Source organism: Fundulus heteroclitus, chromosome 20, assembly GCF_011125445.2.
Source record: "Fundulus heteroclitus isolate FHET01 chromosome 20, MU-UCD_Fhet_4.1, whole genome shotgun sequence".
In the NCBI taxonomy this organism is placed as follows: domain Eukaryota; kingdom Metazoa; phylum Chordata; class Actinopteri; order Cyprinodontiformes; family Fundulidae; genus Fundulus; species Fundulus heteroclitus.
In genome coordinates, this window is record NC_046380.1 from 9,410,560 (window position 1) to 9,435,660 (window position 25,101).

Below are 25,101 nucleotides of genomic sequence, written 5' to 3' on the forward strand. Positions count from 1 at the left end.
GACGCGGTTTGACAAATTTTAAAGAAATAAGTGAATACATTTTATATGCTGGTGAAGATTCTCAGTCATCCAGGTCATGGTCATTCCAAAAAAGTAAAAAAAAACAAAAAACAACAGGAAGTTTTTTTCCGAAGTCTGAAGACGTTTCGCTTCCCATCCAGAAAGCTTTCTCAATTCAAAATGTCTGGAGTAGTGTGAAGTTGCAAGCTTTATACTACAGCCCAACAAAGGCCTTGTAATGGCTTAGATAACATGCAAATTGAACAGAAACAGGTCCACCCACTTAGTAATGGGGAGTCGTTAAGGTCATTGTAGGCCTGCAAATTAAACCAAAACTGGTCCACGTCTCTGCAATGGGGAGTCGTTAGGGTCGTTATTGGGCTGGTTTATAAGAGCGATGTTCTATACCGTACTTAGTTTGTATTAATGCTCTTCTAGGCAGTCAGTTTAGGCGGCACGCCATGCCACCTGTAGGTCCGCAGTTGTGGTATCCCCCATTCTGTTTTCAGATGATGGATTGAATGGTATTCTGTGAGGTGTTCATAGCCTGGAATGTTGTTTTAGAACTCAACAATCCTGTTTCAAACATCTTCCACAGCTTTATCCCTGGCATCTCTGCTGGGGTCCTTGGGCCCAAATAATTATTTGTTTCTGTTACGGGCCCCAACCAACTGAAGGAAGGAGGGAGGGTAACACGACAACCACAGTTATGAGACAGGATCTTTGTGAATGTGTAAAAATAAGAGGATTTATTGATCTTCGCAAAAATCCCAGAAAAGGTTGTACAAACTGTGGGGGAGAAAAGAGACAGGCTGTACCGAATCAAGGAAATAAATAAAACAAAACATGGCCTACCTGTCATATAATCTAAGTAAAAATAAAGGAAAAGAAAATCCCTAGTCTAACAAAAGGGTCACAAAACTTTACATAGGTGGCACCAGCCTACTTACCTAGTATATATAACAAAAAAAAAGAACTCAACCTACATTGTAGAAATGTATAAGGTACCCCAAACATGCCTAGTCCCCAAACTCCCACCACAACCTTCTACACAAGGAAAGTCAAGCGGCACAACAAGTGTTGATTAGGCCACATCCCCTCTCCTGCTGGCCTCAGATGAACACCTCATATAGGGCTGTCTTGAGTCTTGATTGGCTCCTCTCAGTCCATGCGCCAATTAGGGCGATTGGCACCAGCCCGCACACCGAACCTGTGGGGAAACAGGAAACAGGAGGAGGAAGAAAAACACCACAAACATGTCCTGCAGACATGTAACAGTTCACAGATGTTCTGTCACAAATAACTAAGGCCTGCGGGAAACAAGTGGATTTGTACTGAGATTAAATTATGCACAAGGAGACATTACTTACTAATCAGGCGACTTCTGAGGGCAGTTGGCTGATTTGAATGTATTTATGGGTGTCACAGTAAAGGGTGTGTAAAATACAAATAAATGGCAAGGTTGTTAGATGCTTATTTATTCTTTCAAGTTGTTGTTACTTTTGCTTCACCAGTATTGTTACCATGACCACTGACACTTTCTGTTTGGATTTCACCTGAAAAAACCCCCCAAAAAAACATATAATACATTAAAGGTTGGGGTTGCAATGTGAAAAAGTTCAAGGAATCAGAACACTTGCAAGACACTTTAAATTATTGGACTTAAAAAATGTAGATTTAGTATTAGCTGATTTTTTTTTTCCTGGTTGTTTGAGTAGATAAAATAATAATACAAGAGCAACATTATGTATTGGTATTTAAACCCATCAATCAGACTCTGGGAGAATAGAGGTGCCACTCTTGCCCTTTTCAGACACTTATAATTGTCTTTCACGTTTTTTTTTACCGTTCATTTTCACAGCTGCATACAAGCGCCATCTGCTGGTTGTTGTATGTACTTACAACAACCAGCAGACTCAGAATGAGCTTCAGTGCCAGGCAGTATTTTACACGTCCGAGGAAGCTGCTGTGGTGCTACACATGATGAAGATACAATTAACATACTTATATATATATATATATATATATATATATATATATATATATATATATATATATATATATATATATATAAGTATGTTAGAAAGAAACTGCAACCTCTAAACATTTCTTTCTGTACTTTGATGCTATGAATTACTTTCTGGGTTCACTCTTTTTATTTTCCTTCAACCCTCTTAAAACAGCAGTAACAGAACTTTAGAATTAATACATTTTCAGATACAGATAGAGACCTTTTAATCATACAAACAACTTCAACAATAGGCAGATGTTTAAAAAACATTTCTGGATAGACGTAGACAGAGAATTACAATTGAAACACGTCTATTTAAGTAAGTGTTTAAAATCTGTATAAATTTTACCAACTAGAAATTGACTCAAACGTTGCTTTCTCGTATCACGTATAATTCTACTTTTTTATTTTATATTCTGAAGATAAATAAATGATGCTTTCCTTTTTCTGTAAATATCTTTTATATTTCATTCATTCCCCAAAATTCTTTTAAGACTCCATTCTTGACTTGTCCTTCCAACTATTCTTCTCAATTTCTCCCTTTAAGGTTAATATGTTTTACAGTTCATCAATACATGTTCTACATTTTCTTTCTCTCCACATCGTTCACATTTATCTTTATTTTTCCTCCCTATTAAATATAATTTGTCATTTAAATAGATATGACCTACTCTTAATCTGATCATTATGACTGCTTCCCGCTCGTGTCCCGCAGAGGAACAGGAAGTCAATCTGCTCACCTGTAATCACCGCCACCTGCTGGTAGTTGGCCATTCCTTGTCCTGCAGTTGTGAAAATGAGTCGAAGCTTTGCGTTATTTGTACAAAACCACCTTCGTTTCTAATGCTTGTATGGAAGCCACTGGGAGGGTTCAGAAATACTCATTGACTTCAGCACTACTTGTGTCTCTGAAAAGTTGAAAACCTCTTTTAGAAGCATCTTCTTTGACTTGTGGCTCCCGGCAGTGGGGGTAAAAGGACTGGAGCACGGGAAGCATGTGTCCCCGGAGAGACAGCAACTGGCCCGGCTGGCAAATGGTATGTTTCCCTTCTGTTAGACCTGTTAGCCCTGTAATCAGACCCGCGTGATATAAAAGAGCTGCACACAAAAAAGTTGGAATATTAAATAAAATGTGCCTGTAATTAGCAGGACAACAGATTTACAGTGTTTAAGCCACACTAAAGTCATAAAAGTCAAAATTAAAGCCAATTAATGGCAATTTTCAGCATTTATTTGCTGACGTTTTATTATTATTTTACCATTTTACAATTTGATTTAAACTACATCTTATTTAAAAATACCAAATCCCTAAAAAGCTTCATAACATCAGTTATGCATCTGCAATGCTTGGATGTGTGCCCTCTTGCGATCATCAAGGATATTTAGGCCTTTTCTTTTTTTGTAACAGGTTTTTGAATTTGGAGTCAAAATACTAATAATAATTTAGATATGATTTCAGAGATTAGGGTTATAGTAATGGCTGCACATTGGCACAGTTTCTAGCACTGTTGCCTTGCAGAAGCAGGGTCCTGGGTTAAAATACCCGTTAATCTGTCAGTCAGTCTAACTAAATACAGTTACATCATATATGCAGACATAGAGCCTTTATGGCATGGTTTTTACAAAATATGTAGCTATGTTGCTTAGTCATTCATCACACTCCAGATTGATCTGAAAGTTATACGTTGTCTCATGAACTTTTTTTTTTCTGTGGCAAATTAATTCTAGAGTGGCAAATACCTTGATATAAATGCATAATTTGTACAAACACTATCTTTGTACAAACACTATCAATGTGCTTAAGTCCTTTTCAGAAAAAAAAACATGTTTTATGCGTATTAAACAGATCTGACATGTACAATGTGTGTATTTGGCTGAAGATGGAGGTTTAAAATGTGCATGATAGAATGAATATCAAACCAAGGAACAAATATAACGTCACATTTTTATTATGATTTCCAAACGTTGATAGATTAGAAGATTCATATGTTTGTTTGTAGGGTTTAAATACTGATGGACTGCGTTATTGAGAAGAGTAGCAGTTTAAAATTCCTATAAGTTTCCATCATTGATTTGAAGCGCAGTGAGGAATCTCTCAGTTCAGGCTGATTCTTGATGTTACCGATCCGCTTCATTCTGCAAAGAAACACATTTATATATTCGAGTAGTCAAATGTGTATCCCCAACACTCGAATGTTTCATCATGCCGGCTCGCCACGTTTTTCCATTACATGATTTCTGACCTGTTTTTGATAGCTTACCTCTAACATTCAGTGTCATTGTGGACTCTGCGCTCCCCAGTTTGTTCTCAATGATGACTTTGTATTCCCCGTTGTCTTGGGGTGCCACTCGTAGGATGAGCAAGGAGCAGACTCCGCATACGTTTGTTATGTGGTAGTTTGTGTTTGTGTTGAGGCTGATGTTGTTGTGGTACCATGTAACACGCGGAGCTGGATTCCCTTTTACGGCGCAGCTCATTTCGCATTCGTAGCCTTTAGGTGCCGTGCGTCTCTTTAGGGGAATAATGAACGATGGAGGTGATTGAAAATCCAGGGCTTTCATCTGAGGCATGTCAACTTTGAACTTTTCTGAAACATAAATTCATTAGGGTTATCGTCAGAACCACCTTGAAATTTTACTTCAGTTACTGTGCTCAGTGCGTATAAATATGGTACACATGTATAAACACCTTGGATGTTTCTTCTTTATATGTAAAAAAAAAAAGAAAAGAAAACGGGAGATTCTGAGTTGTAAAAGTGCGATTTACTTATTTGACAGCAGTGTAGCTGACTACTCAGACTGTGAGGTGTTCATTGTGTACCTCAGAGTGACAGCCTGGAGGAAGAAACTGTCTCTGTGGTGGCTGGTTTTTGCATAATACCACTATAGCGCTGACCTGAAGGTAGAAGTCCAGACAGTTTGCGTGCAGGATGTGTGGGGTCTGCAGATATGTTAGAAGCCCTTTTCCTGACGTACGGGGATAATGTTTCTATATATTGACACTGAAATAAGAGTCAGGGCCCACACATATATTTTTTTATTGTATCTGTATAACTGCAATTCATAAAAGTCCTTTGTTGTAGATTTTGTTTAGTTTCCAAATATATTTTACAAATTAAACATAGTTTGCATGTAACAAGGGGCCACATGAAGATATAAAGGCATATTTATAGTTATTGATGAACATTTGAATCATATAAAAACAACATGAAATAGTATGAAACAGAATGAGTATTTTCTGTGGCCTTCTCGAGTCAAACAACTAAGCAGATAATTTTATCATTATTATTATTTGTGGATATTCACCCAAAGTGCTTTTACATGTGTAAGTAGGGTGCCAGTCCATTATGCACTCAAGCTACTATTCTGCTCTCAGCCAACATCTCTACAGACTTCCTCACTCAACAAATTATCATATAATTTTTTTTTTTTATATATGAGCTAGACATTTCACTATCACTGCTTTCCTCTCGGGTTGCCTATGTATTTATGCATTAACATGCGAGTATGGAATGAATATATGTATTGTTTGTAGTTACTATTGTGATTTTCATTATATTTGTAATGAAACCCTATATATGTAAAATGAGTAAAAACCTCAATATTTAGACTCTTCCCAGCTTTGGTGAAAGAAAATCAATCCAGGCTGAAAAAATAAAACATCCCAGACTATGACAGATGTGTACATTTACATAGCTGCCAGATATTTGTACAATTATGTGATAAAATATATATGTCAGAGTGAGTCTTCTGGCAGTTCCTCATTTTAGACCAGGACACATTTGTCCCAGAGGGTGCATTCACGAAAAGCAAAGATCATATGCAAATGTGGCTAGAGTGATCAACACATTCTCTTTTAACCCTGCCTTAGGCCTTTGAAGGGATTCTTACATTTATCACCTGTTTCTGAATATGTTCTGTTTTAAAAGTAACAACTGGATGTAGACGATACCTTCCGTTATTTAAGATGAATATGTTTGTGTATTTGTTCTAATAAAATAACATTTTGGGGTTCATAATTTGGAAGGATGCTGGGTGTCAGTTTCCTCTAAAAGGACACGTAGAAATTGACACAAACCTTTTTCCTTTTTTAAAGCAAACATGGGGGATTCAGATGGTGGTGACAGGCCCATGTCGTTTTTCGCAAACACCCTGAAGTAGTACTCCCGTCCAGGCATAATGTTGACAACCGTGAACTTGTTGTTGAACAGGTTGTCAGCTACTGTCCTCCAAGTGCGTTTGAAGGAGTCCCTCTTGGATACCATGTAGTGTAGTCTGTCATCTCTTTTCTCATCTGGAGAAGGGGTCCAACTGAGGGTCACCGTTCCTGGAATGTTTTGATCCAGCTCTATGGGACCTGGAGGCTTAGGATCATCTAAAAAAGATCAGTGTGCAGAAATACTGGTTAATGCCTGAATTGGGGAATAGAATGTTTTAGAAACTCCACCTGCCAAAATGCTCCAGTCTTAACTCGACATGGGATGGTTACCAGTATCGAAGAATAAAAAGGTTTTGAAAATGTATTTCCAGATCACTCTTGGATGGTTAATGACTGTAGATTTTTCTATTTGTATGGAGCACAGAGTAACACAGCATAGCCCCTCCCCCACTTGGTGCTACTCACACGAGTTAGCTAGCTGAATAAAGGTAAGAAAAGAAAGAAATAAGAAAGAAAAAATTGCTTTGGAAATACTTGGGATTTCAAAAAACAAATAGTCATGTAGTTTGACATCTAAAGTAGCATAAATCATCCCTTTTTTATTAAGTTTACTCTGTTTTTAAAACTACAGTTGGCAAGCTACATGCTACAGCCAGCATGGCAATTAACCAGGATGGCTACACAAGTACCTAACCTTTATGTTACTGACAGCTATGCACTACTAATGTAGTACTATGTGGTTCACAATGGGAAAAAAATAATATTTGGCACAAAAGGCAGAAAAGTTCTAATAAATTTTGTTGATGTTCATACATTAACTCTGCCAAAGTCTGTAGATCCAAATGAAAACAACAAATGTAGATTATAGTTAATGTTATACCTGTAAGATTCAATGTTATATTACTTTAGAAGCAGAAGGAATAATTGTTGCTTTCGTTCACATTATGATGCCATGAAATCATGGCATTTTAAATCAAGGGGAATTCTATACTGGCCCATGCCGACTAAAGGTTCACTTTTCTGGCAAGTTTAAAGGCTTTTTGCCAGCATACAATGTTTCAGTTGTGATACAGGTATTATATAACTGTATTGGATGTCTGGTGACTCATACATTTAAAATGTATTTGATATGACGCATTGCTATTGTTTCCGGGCTGATACAGGGGGTCATGCATTTTACCCCATGTTTGATGATGCCACGGCCTGTTCTTGACTTTGTTACTTTGTGACAATGACATACGTGGGTATAGTATAGCTCGGTGCTTATTATATAACTTCAGTTATTTAATTTGACAGATTCGACAATTACAGCTAAAACACCACATTAAATATATCTATAAAAAACACATTTGTAACTATGTACAAATTATTAAACTTCGGCTTAGTTATTAGCCATAACCATCCAAATCCCCACATATTTTAAGTTGTAATCTGTGGACATAGAAGTTTTGAGGATGTCTTGTGATCTCTGCAAGTTTTGGTTGCAGGATGGGATCCTTTTTTCATGCATGTATTTGGCTATATAGACTTGGTCGGCATTTCTATCCCTATGTAGAACCAATGCTTAAACAGATAAGCTTGATAAGAGATTGAGTAAATTTTCTTCAAATCTACAACAATGGATATAATCTTGTGGTTAATTTCTTTGTATATATTTCTCTATATATTTAGATGTGCTAAACCTAAAGAGTGCTGTCCTAACAATACTAATTGGTTTTGATAAATGCTGACATTTTACCTGTAACTCTGATTTCCACACTGAAGCTTTCCTGACCAACAATGTTCTTCACTGTGATTGTGTAGATGCCACTATCTGACCTCTCAGATGTGGGAATTAACAACTGAGATCCTCGATCTGAGTTGGTTATGGTCACATGTTTGAGTAAAGGAATTCCATCCTTTACCCAAGAGATATCAGGCATCGGGGAAGCCTGTAGATGAGACAAACAAAATAAAAATATTGGATGAGGCCCATTACTACATGAACAGAAGCTATTGTAGAATATGGTATACCTCAAAATTGATGTTGAGTCGAACAGTATTTCCAGATTTTACCACCATCAAAGTCTTCATATTGCGGTCCTTAAACCTTGGCCTCACTGTAAGTTGAATTTAAAAAATATAATACAGATTTCTTACTTTACAAGAAAGCAGAGTATGATTAATATTGTAGATTGTACATATGTGGATACACTGTATATACCGTATGCACCTTTCCTCCTTTTAGCACCTTTTATTTTGTTTATTAAGCCGACGTGTGACAAGTAAATTTCTCCATTGTGAGATCAATAAAGCCCTATCTTATCTTATCTTATCTTATCCTATCTTATTTTGTCTTATCTTATCTTATCTGGTTTATTTAGTATTCTCAGAGCTGTAGAATAGGAAACAATAATTTGTGTGAAGGCTGGGACAAAGACATTCATAAACCAGATCCATTTTCAGGCCTTTGTTTATCATTTTCCGTCCTATCATTTACAACTAAGCTTCAAAAAATCATGCGGGATCCGAACCAAGCTTTTGGTTTCGCCACTAGCTTAGCCGACTAGGGTTAGATCAGAAGTGAGAGATAGGCTAACACATCACTAAATGTCCCGATGGTACTGAAACCCTCTTTTATTAACCTATATCAGTTTAGAAATGTCAGCTTCAAGGTCAAAAACCAACACACTGTGATACAATAATGCAGCTTGAGCTGTTAAAAATAAATTGACAACATAGTAATCTTTATAGCAAGGTAGATTTACCTGTCAACACTATAATTACACTGTTCCCACATTGCTTATGGATTTATCTTTAAGAATAGTACATATGTTTAAGTATTATGACATGAGCAATTTTCTTCTCTTTAATATACTCATTTCACATTAGAACAGCATGGTTTTGTAGATTAAATTCAATGCAGTAATGGCGCCTGTGTGTGCACTTCACTAGCAATAATGGTTAAAAAAGCATGTCCTTTTCAGTAATATACAGTATATCAATGGTCTAGTCTGCTAAATCTGATTTTTTTATATGGTGGACCTGGATTGAAATCCTGGTTGCATGAGAAGGGGTTTTTGGGGAAAAGACCTGGCGTGACAGGCGCTTCATTAGGGAGCAAACAAAAGCACCATCAACATTTTATTCTCAGACATTTTCCATTGTTTGTTGCCAGTATTCCAACTTTAAAAATCCAAACTTAAAATATCCAAAGACCAGTAAAACTGATTTGGTGACTGTACATGATGCGTTATTGTACTAATTTAAAAAAAGACCCAACGATTTAAGCATTTTCAAAGACATATACACAACTAAATATACACATTGAATAAAAAAGTTACCTGAATTAAAAAAGAGGGGGAAAAAAGATCCTGCAGTATTAATAAACTTTTAACAAATCAAATGTCTTACCAGGAGGTGGCATGGCAATGAGGTAATTATCAAAGCCTTGAGGTTCTCCATCCCCTCCATAATTTGTGGCAATTACTCTCACCCAGTATGCAGCCATGGCTTTGAGGCCCAGCACAGTGTAGGAAGTTAAACTAATTGGAGTGGCATTACAGCGCGTCCATTCAAGGCTCTCTATTGGTCTGATCTCCACATAATAACCCTGGGCCTCATCTTCTATGCCTTTCACTTCTTTGGGTTTAGTCCAAGACAATGAAAATGTTGTGTAGCTGGAGGATGTTAATTTAAGGTCTGTCACTTTCCCCGGAGGTTCTGAAAGCACACCATAGAGAGGTAAAGCACAAAGCAACAAAATAACTCCATTTCCTTTTTGGTATACTGTTTTGATTTCTTTTTTCCTGGTGTAAAACCTTTGACAAAATTCAGAGGCAATGCGTGTGACCGGCTTACTCTTGGGATCTCTTGCAATAACTGCCTCACATGGGATACTGGGTTCTCCAGCGCCAGATAGATTGATGGCAGACACTCTGAATCGATATGCAGCACCCTCAAAGACATCTTTCACTGCAAACTTTGTATCTTGGAAGAAAGGAAAAAAGTTGCTGTTGTATCACTCACTGTCTTTATTTGAGTAGACAGATGCCATACACTGCTCTGTAAACTCTTGTAAATTGCTTCCTACCTGTAATTGGCCCTTTTTGGTTTACAAGGCTCCAGTAATTTGTGCCTGTCTTGTTCTTCTCTAAATTGTATCCCAATATTTTGGTTCCCCCTGTATCACACAGTGGACACCATGACAGGTTGATGCAGTCTCTGAAGGCACTCACCACTTTGGGTGTTGATGGTTGTCCAGGATAAGCTGTAGCAAACATTGTAGATTATTTTGTTTACTGTTTACTGAAAGTCTGGGTTAAAGTATAAAAGGTAATATGCACAGAAGTCATCTCAATGATTATACAGTCCATATTTGGTATTCTATTAAAGATTGTTTTGCAATTGTTTTGTCACTGAATCAATGTCTAAACTTATATCTGTCTTCATCAACAATACAAATTAGCAGATTGCACTTTTTGCCACAATATACCACACTTAGCCCACACATAAATTAGGCTTTGTTTAATGATTTACATAATACACCAGCTGGTATGTCCGCTGTCTGCAGGTAATCACTGATGCCCTCAGCGTTCTTGGCCCTGATCCTGTAGCAGTATCTTCGGCCAGGATCCACATCAGTGTCTTTGTAGCTAGGGTTGCCAGGGATCTCTCCAAGGTTTGACCACTTATTTCTACCAACTTGTTGCCGTTCTATGATATAGTTTGTGATCGGACAACCACCGTTGTCTTTAGGTGGTTTCCATTTGAATTCAACAGAAGTTACAGCACTTTCTACTATCTCTACAGGGCCTTGTGGGGGTGTTGGTTTGTCTGTTGGCAAAAAGAGTAAAGATGATAATTTTCTAAGGATAATAAAAGACTGATCTATTCTCAAAACAAAACTCAGACTGAATTTTGTCACCATGAACTTACCAAGTACTATAAGCTTTGACACTGCTTCTATGACGCCAAACTCGTTCTTTATTTTGATCTTGACTTCTCCAGTGTCTTTCCTTTGACACTTGGTAAGGCGCAGCTGGCTCTCATTGTCAGATTTGTCAATTTTTACATTGATGGCCGGTAGAAGCTCGTCATCATTCTTGTACCACTGTATGTTCATTGGTGCTCCACCAGTATATGGCAGCTTCCATTCGGCATTCTCTCCTACCCTAACAATGACTGGATTTGTGAATTTGCCTAGTGCATCAGGATCAATTCGTGGTGGGTCTGTAGGGTAAAAGGAAAGAAAAAAAAGGTTTGATGATCTTCCCATTTGAAATATTTTTTTTCAAAGATCCCCTTATCACTCTGACCTTGAACATTCAGCGTTGCCTCTGATTTGCGCCCTTCGGCTTCAAAGCGGTACACAGCAGTGTCATCTTCTTTACAGCATTCAATCACCAGTATGTGACAGGCTCCATCTTTGATTATCTTTACACCATCCTCCTCTGTCAGCTTATCAGTTAAAAATTATACCAAGGTATCAGGTAATGAGAAAAAAATAATTTAAAATAATTTTTCTTCTATACTGCACAACTCTGTTGTTGTCTTACCAGCTTTCCATTTTTATACCAGCGTCCTTCAGAAGTCTCATTATTTAGTTTGCAGGACAGCTCTGCTCGTTCCCCAACTTTGGCATTCAGATCTGACAATCCTCGGACAAACTGAGCTCTGCGATCTGCATTTTGACCATGTAAAAACATGAAATAGTTTTCAGAAAAATTGTGCTGCTTTTTTTGTCATCTGAAGATCTGTCATTCACCAATCCTAAAGTTGTCATAACAAAATATTCATGCTCAGTTTTTACCTGTCCACTCTGGTAGGTGTAGCTGCCCTAAATAGAGATGCACTGATCCGATTACCCAAATCGGATATCGGCTCTGATATTGACTAATTAGCTGGATTGGATATCAGCTGAATGGTGCCGATCAAGTATTCTGATCCAGTCACTTCTTTTTTTTAAATTAATATCATACACAGCAATATATTTTTGGCGATCACGTCGCTTCAATTCTACATTTGCAGCAGCGGTTACGTCATCATGCAGAGCACACACAGCAGCTAGTGATGAGCAAACAGAGCAACATGGAGCAAGCCCCGGACCAAGCTAAGTTGTTTTTCAAAATTTCAAACTTGATACGCCAACAAGTCCAACTTCAACATGCAATATTTGCAATGCAAAAGCTGCAAGGGATGAGATAAAGTTGATAAATTCAGCACCACAAACTTAACCAAGCACCTCCAAAAGCACCACGCCAACACCACATGGACATTTTTTTTTTATGTTTCTGTCAAGCCTCACGCAAGGTGTTTGGTTTATTCATTCAACTGTAGTGTCGGATCAGTATCGGGTATTGGCCGATATGCTCAGTCCAGGTTATCGGTATCGGATTGGATCGGTGCATCTCTAGTCCTAGGCCAAATTATTTGCTTACGGATAATCTTGTTGCAAATCTGACCACTGAATTTCAGACAGTAATGAATCATTTAATCTTATAACTAAGTTATTGGAATATGAAATTTAACTGAGATATGCACTCTGAACTTATTAAAATATGTAAAATAGTTTACTATTTTTCCATCCAAATGGTTTAGATATTCAATTCAATTTAATTCAATTCAATTTTATTTATATAGCACCAATTCATGAAACATGTCATCTGAAGGCTCTTTCCAAATTCAAATTCAACCAGATTACACAGATTGGGTCAGATTATACAGATTGGTCAAAAAATGTCCTATATAAGGGAACCCAGTTGATTGCATCAAAGTCTTGACAAGCAGCATTCACTCCTCCTGAAGAAGCATAGAGCTACAGGGAGAGTTTTTTGTTTTTGTTTTACTAAATATGCTGTAACCATCACACATATATCACTGTTAGTATGAGTTAGTCTGGATTAATATTCAGTTTCAGGATATTTACAGCTAACAACACATGCATAACTTTAACCTATGAATGATTTTCAATATTCAGTGTTTACAAAGTTTTACCTAACATAGAGTCGTCACCCAAAAGAGCAGCTCTGGATTTTTTCTTGTTCTTATCACTGCCATCATCTGTTGTGCTCTTATCTTCATCACCCTTGTCTCCATCATTTTCTTTGCCTGTTCCGTCATCAATTCCTTCACCATTACCATCATCCCCACCCCCTCCATCTCGTCCTTTGCCATCATCTACGTTTCCCTGTGCAACTTTGTCTGATTTATCTGAATCATCATTCTCAGTGCCTTCTTCTGGAAACTTCAGCTGCTGCTCTGACACCTGTTTAGTCTTGTCACTGGCCTTGGTGCTCTTACGTCCACTTGAATCATCTGAATGATAATTGGAACACAAAATTAGAAAAAATATTAATAAATGATTGAACATTACACTTTTTTTGCAGATTTTGTAGACAGAAAATTAGATCATGCTTATATTCTATTAATATATCAATATTCCAGTATTTTGAAAAAGGCCAGTATTCTCTACCTTGGACTGCAAGTGAGGCACTGCTGGAGGTAATGCCAGCAATGGCATAGTATGTTCCCTTATCCGCCAACTGGCAATCCTTTATCCGCAGTGTGTGAGTAAGTTTGTCCTCTGAGATGGTGATCTCATATTTACCACCAGATTCAAGTGATGTGTCCTCCTTTGACCAAGTAATTTTGTTGAGTGGTGTTGACAAAACACACTGGAAGATGGCATCCTTATTTAGAGTGACCTTAGTGTCCTTAAGTTTTGCCTCAAACCCCACATCCGGTACTAGGAGAGATGAAAATAACTTTGTTATACGTATCTCCTACCAACCTCTATCTGTATCTATACAGGTAACATTTATCTACATGTATATCTATATATTTATATCTATCGATCAATCGGGTAGATATATAGATATAGAGAGATGGATATTCAGAGAAATAATCAGTGTTTACCTTGAAAGTCAGTTGTAAGAACATTGGTCTCTTCAACATCAACCTGATAAAATCCAGCATCCTCTTGCTGAGGGTCTTTGATGCTGAAAAGATAGTTTGTGTCTGTTTTCTGAAGGCTGTGCTTCGAGTTTTTGTCATCATCATATTGAATCATTGTCCCATCCTGGTCAGATGAAAATATTTATTGAATATTATTTGTTCATTCAGATGTTGTTTTAAGGCTGAAATAAGACATATCATGTCACCTTGTATAAATTAACTGCACTGTTGGGATCTCGTAGTTTCATGTCGAAGCTAAATTCAGCTCGTCCAGTTGATTTCATTTCAATTTGTTTCACATTTTCCAGCTTTTCTACAACCTACAATAGAAAGATATAACACATATTTTAATATGACTGTTTTACTATTTGCAGCCCTTGGCATTGCATCTTTCCCCTAAGATGTTATGGGCTGGTTTAGCTGCAGGGCAAAGAAGTCTTCCTGTAAAGGAAAGAAAAATCTAAAATTAAGCAAATCTGTCTTGGTTTTCTGGCAAATGTTGCATCTGAAAATACAAATCAATTTCTGCGCTTGCTTAAAGATCTATTGTGCTGGTTGAAAAATAGTTATCAATAATGTTAGTCATTACCTTTGATTGCTCATCTTCCCTCTCCTTTTTCATCTGCTTGAGTTTCTTCAGTAACCAGCGAAAGTCGGTAACTCCAAACTCCAAACAGATTCTTTCATAATCTTTCTTATGTGCACTCAAAAGCAGTTCCAAGAGTTTAGGATCAATTTCTCCCTCTTTTTGTACAGGGAGTTGTTTTTTTCTGGTGACTACAGTTCTGAGAAGAGATGAACATTAATATCATCTGGTACGTTTTATTCTATTTAATCGGTGAATATGCCTGACCTAAAGATGGACTTACGTTTTCTTAAGCATTGCTCTGAAATTTTGTGTGGCCGGCTCCTTTGACCCATTTGCTGAAAAGTGAAATGTTCCGTATGGGGGAAAAATATGTCATAATCATCTTTTATTTAATTTAAATCACTGTAAGGCCTTTTAATTTTGGTAGCCTCAAGACTATCAAAGTTGGTGAGTTAAAAATAAATCATTCACAAATGATGAATTTGAAAAAGTTGAAAAAGATACATCTCAATAGTATTTACATTTCATACCGTTTTGGGTTTTCTTGTTGAAGGCTGTGGAAGAACACAAAACGCCAAGAACACATTAAAATGACAAAAACAAACAACAGCAGTAAAATACAATAATTGGCTATAAAGATGTAAAATTATGAAATCTCACCTTCATTGACGTTCAGTGTGACGGCACAGACTGCTTGTCCATACTCATTGGTTGCGAAGCACTTGTAACTGTCCGCTTCGTCAAGTTTTACACTGAGTATCTGTTAAAGCAACATTAACATGTAGAATGTTCAGCTGAGGTACAAGAAAATACTTCCCTCCAAAAAAAGGTGTTTTACTGTTCTTATATGCATGGAGCCAAAGTCTTACTAACTAGGTGTTCTATTTTTTTTTTCCAAACAATCAATTCTAAAGTAGATCTGTAAGGATGTCATGTAAATGCCACTTTTTTCTGTTTATGATGATGTTTATAATATATTTCAGTTACTCAGGTAAACACAATACTGCTTCTCCGTGTTCTCAGCCTAGGTTAGAAAATACGAGCATTTCAGATGTCCAACACAATTTTCTTTTTAGTGACTAGTTGAACATTAAGCCATCCTTTCTTTCTCTTTTCCCAGATTTTACTTCACTGCTTCTAGAGAATCTGATGTTGCCACTTTTTTGATATTGTTTTTCATTTGCTTGGCTGAATGCTAATTGGCAGCCCCATGGCAAACGGGCGAATCAAATATCAAATAACGCCACATATTGGATTTTATGAGGTGTTGAGAGAAGCAGGCATGGGACATTTTTTTCACCCGCTTTCTTCACTTACCTCAAGAACATGTTCCCGAGATCTTTCATCATATCTGGTGCTGTACTTTTCCGGGTCATTCATTTCACCTTTGGTGCGGCCCCATGTAACGGCTGGTGGTGGCTCTCCACTCACCATAGCCTTAAAAAAGGCTTTTTTACCTAGAAAAAAAAAGGACAGCTGTGAAACAGGGATCCTGTAACTTGTAGCATTTGATATTTTTGTTGTTTAAATATACTGTGCACTACTTTACTTTACCCTCTTGAACAGTTGTAGTCATTGGTTTTCGGGCAAAGTCGGGTATGGATTTTCCCGGTGGAAGTTGCTCTACAAACTGAGTTATCATTACACCAGGGACTCGGGACCTTTTCTTGATAGCCACTGTAGGGATTTAAAAAAATATATTTGATGTGGCAGAAGCTTAGCTGTACATTTGACTGGGAGTGAATCGTAGACTGGGAACTTAAAAGAAACTGAAAGATGCGTACAGATATCTCTTAAATGTGAGCTTTTCCTGAGCGAGATAAGCAACATACTTAAAACCGGGTCATGTACTTTATGTGTACAACTTAACAATTCTAAACAAAACTAGCTACAATTTACTTGAAATAAGCATATTTGGGGCGTGGCGGTGGTGCAGGGGTAGCATGCATGACCCATATCTGGAGGCCTCAGTTCTCGACGTAGCCATGGGTTGAAGTCTCGGCCCCTGGACCATTGCCACATGTCTTTCCCCTCTCTCTCAACCCCCATTTCTGCCAGCTTACTGTCAAATAAAATATATATTGCTATATATCTGCAAGATCCGTCTTCTACATTTCATGAGGCCAACCATAAACTGAAAACTTTGTTTCACAAATTTAGTTTAACAGTAAAATTAATGTCAATATTGTTTTTGGAGTAAACCCCATAGTGAGAATATTGACCTACTTTATGCTTTGGAGTGCCTTGCAAACAAACTTCAATATTTTATAACTGGAACAAAGGCAACATGCGATTTTGAAGTGAAAGGAAAATAGATGTACTTAGTCAGATCTGTGAACATCAATTTTAAACTTTTTCCCCAACATTCTTGAAAAGATTTAGTTCTGAGCTATTGTTACACATGGATGTGCTGTATCCTGACGGTGTCTCCCCTCCTGGAAGATCGACCCCGTCCCCAGTCAAAAATCCTTTTTCACCTATAACAGATTTTCTTCCAGGTTTGCCCTATATTTAGCTCCAACCGTCTTCCCATTAACTCTGAACAACTTATATTTATGCACTAAAAAAAAGGTTTCCCACGGCGCCATGTTGTGGAAACCTGTCACTCTTCATTCTCTAAATATTATTTTACAAGCTGTAGTTGTGGAATAATGTACAGATAATAAGTTACACACAACAGTTAGTTGCAAAAGATACACAGGCTACAGACATATTAGTAAATGTGAAAATTACATAAAAATGTATTTCTCCATCACAGTTTATGCCCTACATCGTGTTTGTCTAACAAATCTCAATAAAATACATTGAAGCTTGCAGTTATTACTGGAGAAAATTCAAAGATATTCAAGAGAAAAGAATAAATTTGCAGTACTCTGTATGTGCTTTCTGCAGTTTAACATCAGAGTAACACTAGGGGTCACTCTTGCCTTTCCTTTTGTGAATAATAACAGTTGCATCAGACTGATGGATCGTGTTGATTAACTTGATGAGTTAAACTGCCTTTCAATTTAGCAGTACCTGAAAGCCATTTATTTATTGATAAAGTCGCTGAAAATGTGCAGAAAGGTAGAATATGTTGCCCAAATAAAGTTATTAAGAGGGAGGAAAAGGTGTGATCATGAATTTCCCAGTCTGGTTTCAAATGGCTTAGTAGACAATAATTTTAGCCAACAGCTACTGAACAAACACCAGCAGACCATCTGTTTCAGCGCATCACCTCTGAACTGCTCCTGTTACCCTGTGGCGTGCCCATTACGTATGACTTTACTGCCGCTGTATATGAATAGGTCAAAGATCTACTCACCCCGCAGAACTGCTGTGTGAAACATCAAACCTCTGGTGAACTATGTCTCCTCTTTCACTAAAAGGTATCTCATTTGTTTACCTAAGAACATCACATGCTAACTTGTTAGGGAGCCTTTTGGGGTCATGGAAAATACATATTAAGAGCATATATTTTCTGGGAAGTCATTCAAATTAGTCTAAGCAACTGTTTAATTTGTGTAAATATGCAGTTAAGTCCAGGGCTTATTCATTATTGCACTTTGTCCTCTGTGAGTCATTTTTAGACTATCCATTTGGCATAATTATTTTCCCAGCTGCCGTACCGCAGCTTTAGGGCTTGCATTGAATATTCATCAAATTGTGTGTGTCATCTCTCCAGGGGGCTGGTTTATGTTCTTATATCATCTGAATGCAGGGAGGATTCTTGTAACCTTGTTCCTTAAGCATTGATTCTCTCAAAATCCAAGTCTGTTCTGATAGCAGTCTGTCGTTTCCTTCTGCATACCAATTGCTCCCGGAAAAACCGTTGGATTTGGGCAGCAGAAAGCCAGAGAATATCTTCCATTAAAAAAAATGTGTTGGCTGTACAAGCACATATTCCTGTCATAAAGCATTTTGAGCCACCACCGTTTGCCTTAAGAACGACTGTGAATTGCTTTCAGACACTTTGAAGTATTGTTTCTTGGAGGTAGAAAATGAAATGGTCCCTTTCATTAACTACATAAAATGGATACGGTTGCACCTTTTCTTTTTCCTTTCAGCTTCATAAATTTTTTTTTTAAATAATTTGTTGTTGATTGTTTCCATAAAATGTATTGTTGCCAGTTGTTAAGAAATAAATAGTTGTTATTGTTTAGTAATGGAAAAACTGTAGTTTGTGGAAGTTTAGCTTTTCATAATTGCATTGGAAATAACGATGTTTCCTCTTTGTTTTACACACGTGTTTATGTTATTATTTCATTATTAGGTATTAAACAAAACAAAAAAATCCTTTTGTGAATGATAAGTTTTGCTTTTAAGCTTGAAGAAAAAGACAAACAAACTTGGAAATGTTATTTTTTCCATTCATTATACAATGGTTAACTTAAGTATTATCACTAGTAATTTTGTACCAATGAGCACCTATATAGATCAAAACTGTATTTTTTTTATCCTATGTGCTTTTCAGAGGGGCTATGATCTCGGCAAATCAAATCACGGCAGAATATTCTGAATTGTGACGTACCAACTGCACCAGGCTGTCGTCATCGCTGTCACTTAAGTTCCCGTTTTTGAACCCTGACTCCCCAGATTCATATTTGGGCTCGAACATATAAGGTTGGAGGCCATTTGAAAACGTTTCCGCCATTTTGCACACATAATTTACTAACTTTGTGAAATTAACGCTTGTGAAAAATGCCGACTGACAACTTTCAGTAGGATGGGAAGGTGTGTTTATTTACACTCTGGGTGCAGATCGTTCGACACTTCCAGGCTTCCGGTTCAGTTAATGGTTGTATACTTTTGTTTGTCTTTATTGCTTTAATTCCTGTGACAGGACAGCACAGGAATTAGGAGTTTGTCATGGGTTGGCGGTTCAATCCCCTGCACCAACCATCTCTGTCATTGTGTCCTTGGGCAAGGCCTCCCTGCTGACAAGGCTGAAGGGCTTAGTGGTGCCAATTGTATGGCAGTGCCGCTTCTGTTTACCCCAGGGCAGCTGTGGCTACAATGTAGCTCACCACCACCTGTGGGTGAATGACTGAATGTAGTGTGAAGCACTTTGGGGTCACTTACCATTTTACCAGTTGCTACAGTGTGAGCACACTGGGTATTATGTACATAAAACCTCTGTTCTTACTTTTAGATCATATTTTATGCATATTTGAACCCTGTTTAACTTTATGCCAGTAACATCTGCGAAAATGGCAGCGAAGGCCATGGTTATCATTAGCTGTGTTTCACACAACAGTTCCTTATCAGCTTAAAAGCAAACGTCCTTGTGAAGCTACTGATGTTCCACTTTAATAAACATGCAGAGTCACTGGTGCAGCTCAGTGAGCTCATAAAAATGGCATTTGGGATGAGGTGGAAAAGAACAACAACATAGTTTGGCGAGGGGAATTACTCTCACTGCTCACCTATTCTGCTCATACATACAAGTTGAGCTTTATGGCTGCCTCCATTGTCAGGACGGAGGTCTAATACTGATGGATCATCTTCAAACTCTCCATCTTTGTTTTTTTCAAGCATGATACCAATTGAGTGAGAAGGCTCTCAGACTCGTCTTCAGAGAGGGGTTAGAGGGACCGGTGTGTTGCATTTCCAGGCATTTTTTAAAGGTCTGGTGTGCATAATGTAGTGATATTTTGCACATTTTTATCAAACAAATATCCTGGGTCAAACTCCAAACTCTGGTTACCAGAAAACTCATAAATAAACCTGTAAATGTCCAAACTGTGGACATTTAGTATCCAAGAATGCCAGTTGCTGACTCTTTCCTATAAATAGGACATCATGTATCTGTTGTCTCATCACGTTTCAAATGTCCTAGTATCAAGTTTGAAGGTCAGCAGGCCAGGACTTATGGAGCCTTGCTGTCATAGAGATGTAAAAATGTTACAAATTCTAAATAACTTTACCATGGCAGATATTTATCTCAAACTATGGAGAGACAAATGCAGTATATATGAAAGTCTTAAAATGTTTAAATAATTCCTGCATAGGTATCCATCTATCCATCCATCCACCCTTTATGGCCGTTAATACTTGCAGGGTCGCGGGAGGGGTTGGCGCCCATGTCCAATGATCATCAGGCGAGATGCAGGGTACACCCTGGACAGGTCGCCAGGGCAACAAAGAGACACACAGAACAAACAACCACACATGCTCACACCTACTCCAAAGGACAATTTAGAGACTGATTAATCTAATATTTATGAGATTGGGAGGAAGCTGCAGGACCCCACATGGATACAGGAAAATGCGTAAAATCCTTGGAGAAAGACATTTTGCCAGGAATTGAACCCAGGACCCTCATGCTACAAGGCATTAGTGCTAATAACTGTTCCATAGCACCATTCAGAAAACAAAACACACGCAAAAGAAAAGAAACAAAATGGCAACATAAAGACTTAATTCAACGTACCTGTTTTTGGCTCGTTTTTAGGAGTTTTAGAACTCATTGTAGCTGTAGTTTGTTGATTTAAGTGAGTAAAGACTTGTTATCGCTTTTCGGCTAAACCTGAAAAAAAGAGATGGGGAGAAAAATGGAATTGCAGCTGTGACATGTTTTATTATGGTATATATATATCTATATTCTTATGTCTATACTTTATGCATTTCTTTGTTCCATTTTGTTCTTGTTAATTGATTACTTATTGTATATTTTGAAGGATTTCAAAATAGGATTATTTTAAATAAAGGATTATTTTAAATAAAATCAGATTGGCAAAGGTTAAATGACTCAAATGTGGATTTTTGCTTTTTTCACTAAATTCAATAATAATAATGTGTAAAAGGCATGACATTTTAATCCTGGGTATGCCACTACAAAAAATGTGAATACATTAAAATACAAACAAGAAATTGTCTGCCTTTACGAGGTTGATAGTATATTCTAGTAAATTTTAAAACATTACTGCTAAGTACCACCTTTATTCCCCTATTGTTCAAGAAAATGATCTATTCCAACTTGAAAGGAATATGCCATTGACTACATTAATATTTATTGTAGTCAGATTGGAGCTTTGGACAATTAAGATGAATTCAAGACCAACAATTGTAAATAATAAATACAAACAATGAGCACTGACCAACTGTGATATTTTTAACATAAATAACAGGCATCAAATATAGATCAATTTCATCCGACTTGCCATGTTTTTTTTTTTTTTTTTTTTAAATGTGTGAGCCTTGATTTCAAATTTGCTAACATGGTTCTAATTATTTTATGTTTGTTAAACCTGAAAATGACAAAACGGCAATAAACTGGATAATAAATGAATAGTTTAGCCCTCGCGATTCTAATCATTCTCATATAATTTGAACTATTTCCCCACAGTTTTAAATGAAGTACTGATGTAATGATGTTACGATAACCTGGAACACCTAAAAACAGAGTCATGCCACGGGAAAGGTTAAGAAACACTGTTAAAGCTTCCCATGAAACACATGCTGCCATATGACATCAGTCTCTCAACTGGGATGCCTTGAGTGCTGCGTGACTTGTGGAGACAGTTGGAGACAAACTGGGAAACTGTAAATGAGGAATGTGAAATCCCACCTTGTGCCTCACTTGCCAGCAATTTAACTGCTTCAGGTCCAAACATAGAAAGTGAAGGCATGTCTCAGCATCCAGTCAAATAAGAGGCACATTTTAAGTCACCATTAAGCTTTTTCATGCCTATGTTCTATGCTTTAACTTTAAAATGGAAAGTTGTTGCAAACAATCTTTTAATATACACAAATTAAAGTTACAACCAATTTTGTTTTGTACTATAATATATTTACAAACTATAGTATTTGACTCACTGAAATGTGTGGGACCGAATTTCATGGCTTGTCAAACCTCTATCCAGAAAATGATTTGCATAGGGATTTATTTATTTATTTAGCTGAATGATTCTAATATAAGCGGAGTGTAAAGGCATTTAATTAAAAGAACAAAAGAGAAGCGAGCTTTGTGTAAAAATTATCGCCTAGAGCATTTTCTTTCAGTGTTTTAACTTTTGAGATATAAAGAGACAAAGTGTAATTTTTCAAAAGGCATATCTGTCCTTCAACATCTATGGCCTTGGAAAAGTATATTAAGACTTTGATGTGTCACACATTCTGTTTGACAAAATGATCACAGACTCCTGCTCATTCGTAAAGGTCACATTCCTCTGTCACTTTCCTTTTTTTCAATCTTTGATCAGAAGTAAGGCTATTTTCAGGAAGTTCAAACTATGAATTTTTTAGGCCTGCTCATAACAGGTAAGGCTTTATTTTATTAGTTCTTTTTTCCTTAAAAGCACAAATGTATTAAAAGTTTAACAGTGGACCATACCTCTGCCAGGATTACTGGCATTTGACATTACAACTCCTTGTTTACCCTGGCCACTACACCTTTCATGTATCTGAAATAACTTGTAAATATATTTGATTTGTCAATTAAATACACGTTTACCATTCTACCTAATTACAAATACAGTATTCAGTCTGATAAAGACATTTTGGTCAAGCATTTTTCATCAGATTATGAATTTATAACATGTTCTGTTTATGTAAGTTTTAGACAATCCAAATTTCTTATTAAAGAACTAATTGAAACATTGTTTACTAAAGATTTTATCTCTAGTAATTACCGATTGTAGAACCTTTCCCAGTAAATGTATGTATATAAAAAAAAATCCCACTTACTTTCAATCCTCCGCTGGTTTTGCTCAGCTACGCGTTTAGCTTCTGCGCCTCTGACTGGGCGATGCTGCAGATGTGTCTCCCCTTTTTGTTTGGTGATCAAGGTTTGGAATGCTTAATAACTCCCTACATGGGTAGTTGGTGAAATCCCTTTTTTATCGCCGCGTGAAAGGATATCTCTCTGAAAGCGATCAGTTTGCAGCTGGCACCGGAAAGATGTTATGACTGTACATTCAATCTGATATTAGACATATCAAGTCAACATTTTTTCTTCCATTTATGTTAAGACCGTAAAAGAAAACACTGGCAATTTATATTATTATCAGGAATATACAACTATTATTATTTCTTATGCGTCACTATTAGCACATGTACGGCACTGTTAATAATCTGATATATAACTCTGCATTATGTACGTGTTTTAGCTTTTGTCATAAAGCACGCAAAACAGCCAACCAAAAGGTTTACACTGGCAACGTCATAAGCTTTTTAGTAATATGACCACTCAAGTGTGGACTTTATTGGTCTATTAAGAATAACGTGAGACATTTTATTCAGTAAAATGATCCCATTTTTGGTATTAGTGGATCCACTGTTCCAGTTATCCTTCCTATAAATCTCACAGCAGGCCTGCGGTGTTTCATGGGTCACACTGGACCTGCTGTTGCATTATAAAAAGATTGTTAATCACTGAGTTCTGGATGCTCTGGACACTGTGCACAGAGTGGGTTTTTCAGTTTATATTGTCATAGGTTAAAGATGCATGAAGTTTCCAGACAGTGTGAGAAGTAACACCAAGCTTGTTAAAGAAGGTGACATTTGTACAGATTAACAGAAATGCTACCCCTGACCTGGTTGAGGAAATGAGATAAGCTCTTATATAGGGCCGGCAGACATTTGCTCGTCAGAAAGCCTGAAACTATCAGATATGAACTTTCTTCTCCTGGCTTGGTGATGTGTGAAACAGGTCACAGATAGCTATGCTGCTTGGGATGGATGTTGGAAAATGAACTGAGTAGCATGTCAGCTCGTTAGCTTAGTTTGGAGTAAACATTTTAGATTTAGTCTGCACATGACTAACAATCTCTTTAGCTACTGACTTTAAATGAAGTAAAAGATAATGCAAACATTTTCAGATTCAGGGAAATGTTTGCATGTGGATATAGAACAGAAATTCCAGTATGTACTTGGAGCAAACATTTTCTGGCATTAGTGCTTGACGAGCTTCTCAAAATCCATGTTAACATATTTAATGCTGTTTATAGATCTATTGAGGATTTTATATCCGTGAATGATCACTAAATAATTGAGGAACAGTAATTTAAAAAAAAATGCAATAATTGTATTTTTAGGACTTATTTAATTATGTTAAAGAGACGTTTAAACCTGCACAGATTTCTTTGTTACAGTCCAACTCTTTGGCTTTTCTGAAGGGTTGACCAAAACATTATTTCTCTCCCAAGGAGATATAAAATAGAAATTAGTAGGTATCCTTGGATACCTACAAATATTAGACTGAGACTTACATTTTATTGTCATTTTGTATGTACAGAGTGCATACAAAATGTAATTTTATAGCATACAGCTTCCGACAATGTAATGAGATTGCAACTGAAATAAAATGACATTACAATATAAAGTGCAGCAGTGATAAGAATGTAACAGTGCAGGAGAAAACAGTTTTTAAAAAAGTGTGCAGAAGAATGTTCCACTGTGTCTATAGTGCAAAAATAGTGGTGCAAA

General features: G+C 37.0%; 1 protein-coding gene across 2 annotated transcripts; it reads right to left on the reverse strand.

The window, feature by feature from the left end:
• Positions 1-3,944: 3,944 nt before the first annotated feature.
• Positions 3,945-23,464, reverse strand: LOC105928019 (immunoglobulin-like and fibronectin type III domain-containing protein 1). 2 transcript variants are annotated; one of them, XM_036124611.1, is made up of 24 exons: positions 23,362-23,440; positions 21,107-21,202; positions 16,249-16,371; positions 16,012-16,151; positions 15,355-15,454; positions 15,225-15,248; positions 14,975-15,029; positions 14,695-14,890; positions 14,312-14,425; positions 14,067-14,229; positions 13,624-13,896; positions 13,146-13,466; positions 11,708-11,832; positions 11,468-11,609; positions 11,088-11,381; positions 10,689-10,985; positions 10,243-10,419; positions 10,011-10,139; positions 9,564-9,872; positions 8,184-8,269; positions 7,909-8,101; positions 6,090-6,386; positions 4,273-4,599; positions 3,945-4,147 (listed from the first exon to the last, which is right to left on the reverse strand). In XM_036124611.1, exons 2-24 carry the CDS (start codon positions 21,141-21,143, stop codon positions 4,143-4,145), a joined length of 3,927 nt encoding a protein of 1,308 aa, XP_035980504.1. In that variant the 5' UTR covers positions 21,144-21,202; positions 23,362-23,440; the 3' UTR covers positions 3,945-4,142. The 2 variants fall into 2 exon arrangements, with proteins under 2 accessions (XP_035980504.1, XP_035980505.1); XM_036124612.1 differs by lacking the exon at positions 21,107-21,202 and having other exon boundaries at positions 23,362-23,464.
• Positions 23,465-25,101: the final 1,637 nt, after the last annotated feature.